The sequence below is a fragment of the Rutidosis leptorrhynchoides genome, chromosome 10, assembly GCF_046630445.1.
Source record: "Rutidosis leptorrhynchoides isolate AG116_Rl617_1_P2 chromosome 10, CSIRO_AGI_Rlap_v1, whole genome shotgun sequence".
Taxonomy (NCBI): Eukaryota; Viridiplantae; Streptophyta; class Magnoliopsida; order Asterales; family Asteraceae; genus Rutidosis; species Rutidosis leptorrhynchoides.
Window position 1 is genome coordinate 305247945 of NC_092342.1, and position 9735 is coordinate 305257679.

General features: G+C 34.2%; 1 protein-coding gene across 1 annotated transcript; it reads left to right on the forward strand.

Annotated features, from left to right (window-relative positions):
* Positions 1-7800: 7800 nt before the first annotated feature.
* On the forward strand, positions 7801-8169 carry LOC139871213 (uncharacterized mitochondrial protein AtMg00810-like). Its single transcript, XM_071858948.1, has one exon. The coding sequence runs from the start codon at positions 7801-7803 to the stop codon at positions 8167-8169; it is 369 nt and encodes a 122-aa protein (XP_071715049.1).
* The last annotated feature ends 1566 nt before the right edge of the window (positions 8170-9735 follow it).

The window sequence follows — 9735 nt, forward strand, 5'->3', positions numbered from 1 at the left end:
ATTATTATTATTATTATTATTATTATTATTATTATTATTATTATTATTATTATTATTATTAGTTATGGTTATCATGTTGATTATTATTATGGATATTATGATTTATATTAATATAGTTTACATTATTATCAATTATATAGGTAGTATAATTATTATTATCATCATTAATCTGATTAATAATATTATCATTATTGTGGTAACTTATATTATCATTAAGTATTGTGGTTATTATTATTTTTACTATAAAAGGTATTAGTTATCAATTATTATCATTATCATGTGTTATGATTATTATTTTTATTATTGTTATTGCTAATATTATTATCAAAACTACACCAGCAGTAAAATTATTATTTTGGTTATTATTATTATCAGTAGTATTATTATTAGTGTTATCATTAAAGTTAATATTTATAGCACCAATATGAATAAAACCATTGTTTAGATATTATTGTTATTATCAAAGTTAGCATTTTTTTTTAAAAACTATTGTTATTATTATCATTATTAGTAATATTACAAATAAATATTTTTACATAAAAATACATTACAAAAATATTAATGTTACATATCATCATATTGTTAATGTTAAAATGATATTAACTAAGCTATATATATCAAATATAACAACTAATATAAAGATATATCTTATCATATATAAACTTTAATATAAATTATTATTATTAATATGTATAATGAATGATAAATATTAGTTATATAAATATATATAAATCAAAATATATTAAATTTTATATATATATATATATATATATATATATATATATATATATATATATATATATATATATAACATATAAAATAACAAGCATACTACTAATAATAATATATATAAACTTGTTCGATTATAACTATACGTTTTAATACATATATAAATGATATAGGTTCTTGAATCCGAGGCCAACCCTGCATTGTTCAAATGTCGTCATATGTATTTTTACTACAAAATACATCACTTTGAGTTTCATTTGCCTTTTTACCCTATATATTTTTGGGCTGAGAATACATGCGCAACTTTTATAAATGCTTTACGAAATAGACACAAGTAATCGAAACTACATTATATGGTTGAATTATCGAAATCGAATATGCCCCTTTTTATTAAGTCTGGTAATCTAAGAATTAGGGAACAGACACCCTAATTGACGCGAATCCTAAAGATAGATCTATCGGGCCCAACAAGCCCCATCCAAAGTACCGGATGCTTTAGTACTTCAAAATTTATATCATGTTCGAAGGAGGATCTCGGAATGATGGCGATATTCTTATATGCATATTGTGAATGTCGATTACCAGGTGTTCAATCCATATGAATGATATTTTTATCTCTATGCACGGGACGTATGTTTATGAGAAATGGAAATATGAAATCTTGTGGTTTATTAAAATGATGTAAATGATTATTTATGTTAAACTAATAAACTCACCAACCTTTTGGTTGACACTTTAAAGCATGTTCATTCTCAGGTACGAAAGAAATCTTCCGCTGTGCATTTGCTCATTTTAAGGATATTACTTGGAGTCAGTCATGACATATTTCAAAAGACGTTACATTCGAGTTGTTGAGTTTCTCAAGATTATTATTAAGTCAATTATAGTTAGATATATTATGAAATAATATGCATGCCGTCAACTTTCGATGTAAAGCAAGTTTGTCTTTTAAAAACGAATGCAATGTTTGTAAAATGTATCATATAGAGGTCAAGTACCTTGCGATGTAACCAACTATTATGAATCGTTTATAATCAGTTGAGGTTGATTCTATAATAATATATATACTTTGAGTAGTGATCGAGTCTGAGACATGTAACGGGTCACGACACGTATTAATTAATTCGAATATTATATATTAAACTATATATGAATTATTGGACTGCTAACTGTGGACTACCAACATTGGACAATTAAAATGAATTAAAATATTGATGATAACATATGAAACTAAACAATTCTTCAAGTTTGCCACTTGATTTCATCTTAAACCTCATTTGTATCTTGACGATTACAATCTGCGTTAAAACCTTTCATGATTCTCGAAAACACCTCAATCGAGAGGATGAACCAACCACACTTCATCTAAGGAAGAAAGGATCGATGCATATAGTTATACACCTGAAAACACTCAGAACCTGAGTAAACGTTTAACACGTATATGTGCTAGCTCCTTTAGCATTGTTATTACCGAAAGTAACTTTGTAATCTTTTTCCAAATTAGCCAATTTTGTCACAGCTCCAGCAAGTCAACTTCGACTTTCATTCGGATTAGCCTTATTATAACTCTGATATATAAATTTGTCTTTCGTCACCGTTACCGGAAAACCGTTTATATTCCACCACATTAGCAGTAAACTTACCAACAACATCATTGATCTTTGACTTTTCGAAAAATCATTATATCTGTTGAAACCCTGTCCTATACTCATCCGCATCTTATAACGAGAACTACCATACCAATTATCAAGAATCAGCAATCAGTACTTTAAAAACTCGAAGCATGCCTACATCAACAGTTATATGTGTATATATATATATATATATATATATATATATATATATATATATATATATATATATATATATATATATATATATATAACATTTATCTCTTAAAATTATGACCTTCAATTCTGAAATTCTGAAAAGCACCCAATTTATGAATCAACACTCCAGAGTTTGAAAAAGCTGACTGAAGCAAAAGAAACTATAGACAACCATAAGCGATCGTAACCGTCAAAAGTTTGATGATAAAGAATGGATTGTTGGAAACGCTCGAAAGAAAATTTAGTACCGGAAAGCGGATTATACGAAACTATGAAGGAAGCCGTAGACAAATCACAAAGACTAAATTTGCCTTCAAAGAGTCCAAATAATTCAATGCCCGATGAAATCTTTAGAGAATATCCTGCTCCGAAGTAATGTTGAAATTTTGCGGAAAATTTTTCCTTATCAACTTTCGAACCTAGAAATTTCAAAATATCATTATAAATATCTTCGATACTTCTGAAGATATTTTCATAAATATTCTCGTCCGAAATTATATACCTCTTCATGCTATCTGCAATACATTATATTAGAAATTTTTGTAAAATCTAAGTATAAACTATGAATGAATTCTGAAGTAGTGTTGGGAACTGAAGCATGAATTAGTATAATATAATGACACTTGATCAGCGTGATTATATTACAGTAAGTCATGCTGAGTATCTAATGGGACGTGATGATTCACAGATCATAACTTCATCATGTGCCATGTTACATAACTCTTTCATTCTGCTTAACTTCTGAACATATCAAGAAAGTATATTCTTGATAGTTCTATTCTCAGTGATGATGAGTCCTATGACTGGTCTCTTGATGTAACGATTAACGTTCCAATTTTGTGAGGGTTCAAGTTTCTGAGGAAGAGGTTGAAAAGGAAAAGGCTGAAAGAGAAAAGATGGGTTGTGTTGGTAGAGATAAATAGTGCAGGTGCCTTGGATGTAGAATGGAAGATACGATTGACCAAGCATGGTACTAGGAGAATTACTTGCGTTGAGGATATGTGAACAAAAGGGTGCAAGAGAAGTTTAAGTGGGCTATTCACAGTGATGGGGACATATGGACAGACAGTGAGTCATCCTCTTCAGATGACAAATCAAAGAAATCTTGTGTGTATATTGGTCAGTCTTCTGTGTGCAACTCAGCAACTGTTAAGATGAAGGAATTGACTGAAGAAAAGTTGGTCCACTTGGAGTTAGGTTCAGATAGCTCAAGTTCAGAGTCGGAATCGGAGTCTGAATTAGAATCTGGTGAGGAGAAGGTCACTCATCTTTATACCTTTATGGCAGAGTCTTCAAATAAAGCTAAGGTAACACCCGAAACTAATGATGTTTGCAATAATTGTGTTAGCTTAGATTTTCAACTGAATGAACTTAGGGAGTCAGTGAAGATGTGTAGTAAATGTGTGACTTTAGAGGATCAGATTAAAAGGTTGTCTGACATTTGCCTACACTGTAATAACTGTACCACCTTAGAACAGGAAATTGATATGCTTAAAAAGGGTAATCAGGTTCTTAAGAAGTAGTATGAGGACAATTTGTTCCTTAAATCTAGGGAAAAAGAGTATAGGGAAATTATTAAAACATTAGACGACCAGGTGACAGATTTGAAGTCAAATGTGCTATTAAATACTCAGACCATTATGAGACAGATCACTGAGATAGATGAGCTTAAGAGAGATAAAGAATCCTTTAGGATTAGTTATGAGACAGAAAGAGATAAGGCTTATATCTATAAGAGGTCTGCTTTTGTTCTAGAGTATTGTCAAAACGTAGGAGGAAAAAAAACTAGTGGTGATTATAAAAAGTGTCCTCCTCCGTTTGAGCATGATTATAGTTTCTTATCACCTGAGAAATAGTTCGGTGAGGATTATATTCCAATTCAACCAACTGAGACTGAACAATAAAAGGGTAAAGGGGTAGGTACGTTAGAGACTCCTAAAGTAGGGGTGGATAAGACCAATAAGGTAGATAAACCTAACCCTAAATAGGTTAAAATACTGAAAAATCCATTTAATCAAAGACCTATCAGGATTAGGAACCGATCACCAATTAAATTTGTTAAAGGACCTAATTTTGAGGAGGAGGACTTCTTGAAACCAGCGTCTAATTCGCCACCGGAGTATGTTCCTCCACCTAAAAGGTCTCCAGTTAGAACTCCTGAGAGATCCCCTGTGGACAGGAGGTCTCCACCCGGACCTCAGAGACATAGATCTCTACCTGCCTATAGACCTAGATTTAATTCCTATTTCAGGGATGAAGGTATAGAGACTACGCGTTCATGTTTACACTGTTGGTTAGGAGGTCATAGGGCTATACACTGTTCTAAACGTTTCATAGCACCCAAGAGGAGGATTGAGCTAATCCCCCTAAAAGGTTTCAAAAGTTTAGATCAGCTTCTCCTCCTAAGAATAATATGTCGTTTAGACATAACTTACAAAAGCCTAATCAACATGTGATTCAAGAAAATTATTCCAAGACTGATAATGGTAAAAGGGTTATGCAAGATAATGTTTATTTTAAGAAACCTTTACATAAAAGTCAAATGTGGGTAACCAAGGAGGGATTTAATGGGGCTAATGGTTCGGGTACTGTTTACAGGAAAAATGAAAAGGTTGTCACTGTCAATGGGAAACCCATTGCCGATAAGGCCTGATTATCCCCCTCAAACTAATCATTTTTCTTTTATTTGTGCAGGTCGCCTACATTCCAAACAAAAATACTTGGATTGTTGAAAGTGGGTCGTCCCGGCACATGACAGGAAACATGTCTCTGCTTCATGATGTTAAATCAATTAAAGGTGGACCAGTTTCTTTTGCGGGTGATCAAGGAGGTTTTATAACTGCTCAAGGGATGATTTCAAATTCCTCAGTCAGTTTGGAAAAAGTGAGTTACGTGAAGGAAATGTCAAATAACCTGCTGTCCGTCTCTCAAGTGTGTGATAAGAAGCATAAAGTTCTATTTGACGAGCAGCTGTGTTACATAATGTGAAAGGATTACAAAGTTCCAGAAAATATGATTCTTATGACGGCACCCAGATATCAAGACTTGTACATTCTTGATATGTCAAAGGCTTATGTGAAAGCAGCTACATGGCATCAGGCTTTTGTGTCCAAGGCTAATCAACAGGAGTCTATGTTATGGCATAAAAGGATAGGTCACTTAAGTTTCAGGAAAATGAACCATTTAGTTCTCAATTGTTTGGTGGAAGGCGTTAATGTAAAAGGGTTTCATGTTCCTGATGGTTGTGTGCCGTGTAAGAAAGGGAAGCAAACTAAGAAATCACACAAAGTTAAGAAACATCATTCCATTAATACTCCTCTTGAGTTACTACATATCGATCTTTTTGGTCCAATCAACAAGAAGAGTATCACTGGACATTCATATTGCTTGGTGGTTACGGATGAGTACTCGCGTTTTACGTGGGTTGTGTTGCTAAAAAGTAAAGCTGATACATTTGAACAAATCAGATTGCTGATCACGAGACTTGAAACATTATATAAGTTAAGGGTAAGAAGGATCCGAATAGATAATGTGACAGAGTTTAAAAACAAGAAGATGGAAGAGTATTGCAATGAGAGAGGAATTCAACAACAATTCAGTTCACCGTACACTCTGCAGATGAATGGTGTAGCTGAAAGAAAGAATCGTACTCTAATTGAGACAGTAAGAACCATGCTGGCTGACTCAGAATTACCAGTTATCTTTTAGAGTGAAGCAGTTTGAATGCATGCTATACAATGAATAGAGTTCTTGTTGTGAAACGTCAAGGCAAGACATGTTATGAACTGCTGTTGAAAAGGAAACCTCATATTAAACATCTCGAGCCATTTGGTTCCTTGTGTACCATAACGGTTAGAGATACAGGTGGGAAATTCAATTCGAAAGCTGTTACAGGTAGGTTCTTGGGTTATGGGAATGCATGCAAACGTGTGTATAATTTGGAGTCTCGGTGCGTCGAAGAATGTACTGAAATAGATGTTCAAAGACATGCAGCAATTCCAGCCGGTAAAGTGTATACGTGGTAGTTTTACTATGATAAGTTCTATGATTCATTCAATCTTCCTGAGGATGACTCTGAGGATGAAGAGGTTGTTGCATAAATGATGTATAACATGCGTCTCTTCGCTGAACGTATGTCTGATGTGTGTGTGTGTGTAATCTAAAGTACCAATCGTGGCTGAGGAAAGCACCAGTGACATGGCCAAATGATGATGAATCAGATTCTGGTGATTCAGTTCCTGCGTTAGAGGAATCGACATTACAATCTGAGGGGGAGGATTTGTATCTGGATGAAGTTTATTAGGATTTGGTGGATGAGGAACCCACTCGAACTGTGCTTGAGAACCTACTCAAACAGTGAATGTGGATCTTATTCAAACCAATACAGATGAATCTACTGAAACAGACGAACTACGACGGTCTGGTCGAACGATATCTCTCCCAAAACGTTTTGATGATTATATTATTAACAATGCAGGTGTTTCAGGTGCTAATACAGGTGAATCTTTGAAGACGGATGAGCGTGTGACACCCTCTGCAAATGTTGTTACTGCTTTTTATACTCAATTGAATCAGACCGGCAGAATCTTCAGGAATGCGCAATGTTGCTTTGTGTCGCAAATCGAACCTGAAGATGTCAAAGATACGTTGCAGTATGATGAGTGGGTTTCAGCTATGCAGGAAGAACTTCAACAATTCAATCACTTGGGTGTGTGGAGGTTGGTAATACTACCTTCGGGCTGTAAACCGTATGGCCTGAAGTGGGTATTGAAAAATAAGACAGATGATCAAGGAATCGTGATCCGGAACAAAGCAAGATTGGTTGTTCGAGGATATCAGCAAATTCTAAAAATTGATTACGATGAAGTTTATGCTCCATTTGCAAGACTGGAGGCTATTCGAATGTTTTTAGCTTTTGCGTCATCGAAAGGGTTTAAAGTTTTTCAGATGGATGTTAAGAGTGCATTTTTGTATGGCACTCTTCAAGAAACTGTGTATGTGACTTCCGACGGGTTTTGTTGATCCACATCATCCAGAAAAGGTGTATCTCTTAAAAAAGACATTGTATGGTCTCCACCAAGCCCCGAGAGCTTAGTATGATACTCTGTCAAACTATATGATAGAGAACAATTTTAGACGAGGAGTCATCGATCAGACTCTATTCATCAAAGAAAGGGGCGATGATATAATGTTGGTATAAGTATATGTGGACGATATCATATTTGGGTCAACAAATCAGAAAATGGTTGATGAGTTTCAGGATGTAATGCAGAAACGATTCAAGATGAGTTCACTAGGGGCCATTAATTTCTTTTTAGGGTTCCAGGTTGATCAAACAGAAAAAGGTATTTTCCTACATCAATCGAAGTATGTAGCTGACATCTTGAGCCTATTCAAGATGGAAGATGAACGAATTGCCAAGAATCCTCTTTCGGTGAATCACGGGATTACACCGAAAAATATAGGACTAAAAGTCAATCCAACTCTATACAGGACTATTATTGGTTCTTTGATGTACCTTACAGCATCTTGCCCATATATCATGTTCGCTACTTGTCTGTGCGCTCGTTATCAAGCACAACCGAACGTGAATCATATGTTGGCAGCATAGAAGATCATGTGTTATCTAAAGGGAACTTCAAGTTTGGGCTTATGGTATCCGCGTAAGGATAGGTTTGACCTAACGGCATTCAGTGATTTTGATTACGGGGGTAGTAAAAGAGATTTCAAATCAACCTTTGGTGGTTGTCAGTTTCTCGGTAGAAGGTTGGTAAGTTGGCAGTGTAAGAAACAAACGGCAGTTGCACAATCGACATGTGAGGCTGAATATATTGCTGATGTGAGTTATACGTCTCAAGTTGTCTGGATTCAACACCAGCTTCGGGATTACGGTTTGCAAATTTCTAACACTCCTATATATGTTGATAATACTGCTGCTATTGCTGTTACTAAAAATCCTGTTAATCATTCTAAGACCAAACACATAGGAATCAAGTACCATTTCATTAGGGACTGTTATGAAAAGAAACTTATCGATGTCCTACAAATAGGTACAACAACCCAAAGGGCTTATTTGTTTACGAAGGCGTTTGACCGGCCTCGTTTCATATTTCTGTTAAATGTGTTAGGTGTGAAAGATATGGCGGAGGTTGTGTCCGATAGAGAGTTATTAAAGTAACCATCCAATATGTATCATTTGTATATTTGCATTTGCATTTTGCATCATTTATGTATGATACTTAGCTTATTTTCTGTTTTGCATGTTCATTTTATTTTCTGCTATGAATTTTAATATGAAAAACCAAAAAGATTGTGTTTATTTGCTTTCTGTAAGGTAGAATAGTTGAGAAAATTGCCTCGTCAGAAAATACAAAAACATTGGGAAAAAAAAGTCATAAAAATATGAAAAATCAGAAAATGAGAAGTAGTTATGAGAAAATGGGAAATGATTGTATTACTGAACTTGCAAGTTAATCGTTCTGCGTATAATATAAGTAGTACATGATTAGTTAATGAATGCCGATAAACCTTGAAGATTGAATTTTGGAATGAGAGAATCACTTATACATAAAGTAAATAATCTTGGCAATGAAATTGCGGAAAGGTTTACAGCGGTTGACGGTTAACTATCATTGAGAATGTACTGAGAAATGATCGTTCAGGAACTCAACAGACAGTTGAGGTCTCCCATACTACGATTTATACTCTAGTGAAGGATTTCCAAGTAAGTCCACAAGGTGAGCTTACTCTGTTAGAATCTATACCAGTTTCTATTTACCTTTATTGCTTGGGCCGAAACGCATCATTAGGTTAGTCATGTATCCAAAGGGGGTGTTTTCACTATGAACGGGTCGAAAAGTGCAATTCTGTAACATAGACATCTCATCGGTTTGAGAATGTATCCAAGGAGACTGCTTCAACGCCAAAGATTAAAGTGTGATGACCCGGGAATTTCCGACCAAATTTAAACTTAATATTTATATGATTTCGACACGATAAGCAAAGTCTAAAATGTTGAGTCTCGAAAACTTTGAACTGTGTTCGTGTATTCATTTAAACTTTGACCATTCCCGATGATTCACGAACCTATATGTAAACAATTATGAAAATATATTAAACTTAGATAACAAGTTTGAATAAAATTGTTATATTAATCTTATTATCAATATTAGTGGTA

Coding starts and splice junctions, on each gene's coding strand:
- LOC139871213 (XM_071858948.1), top strand. CDS start 7,801: ATGGTTGATGAGTTTCAGGATGTAATGCAGAAACGATTCAAGATGAGT.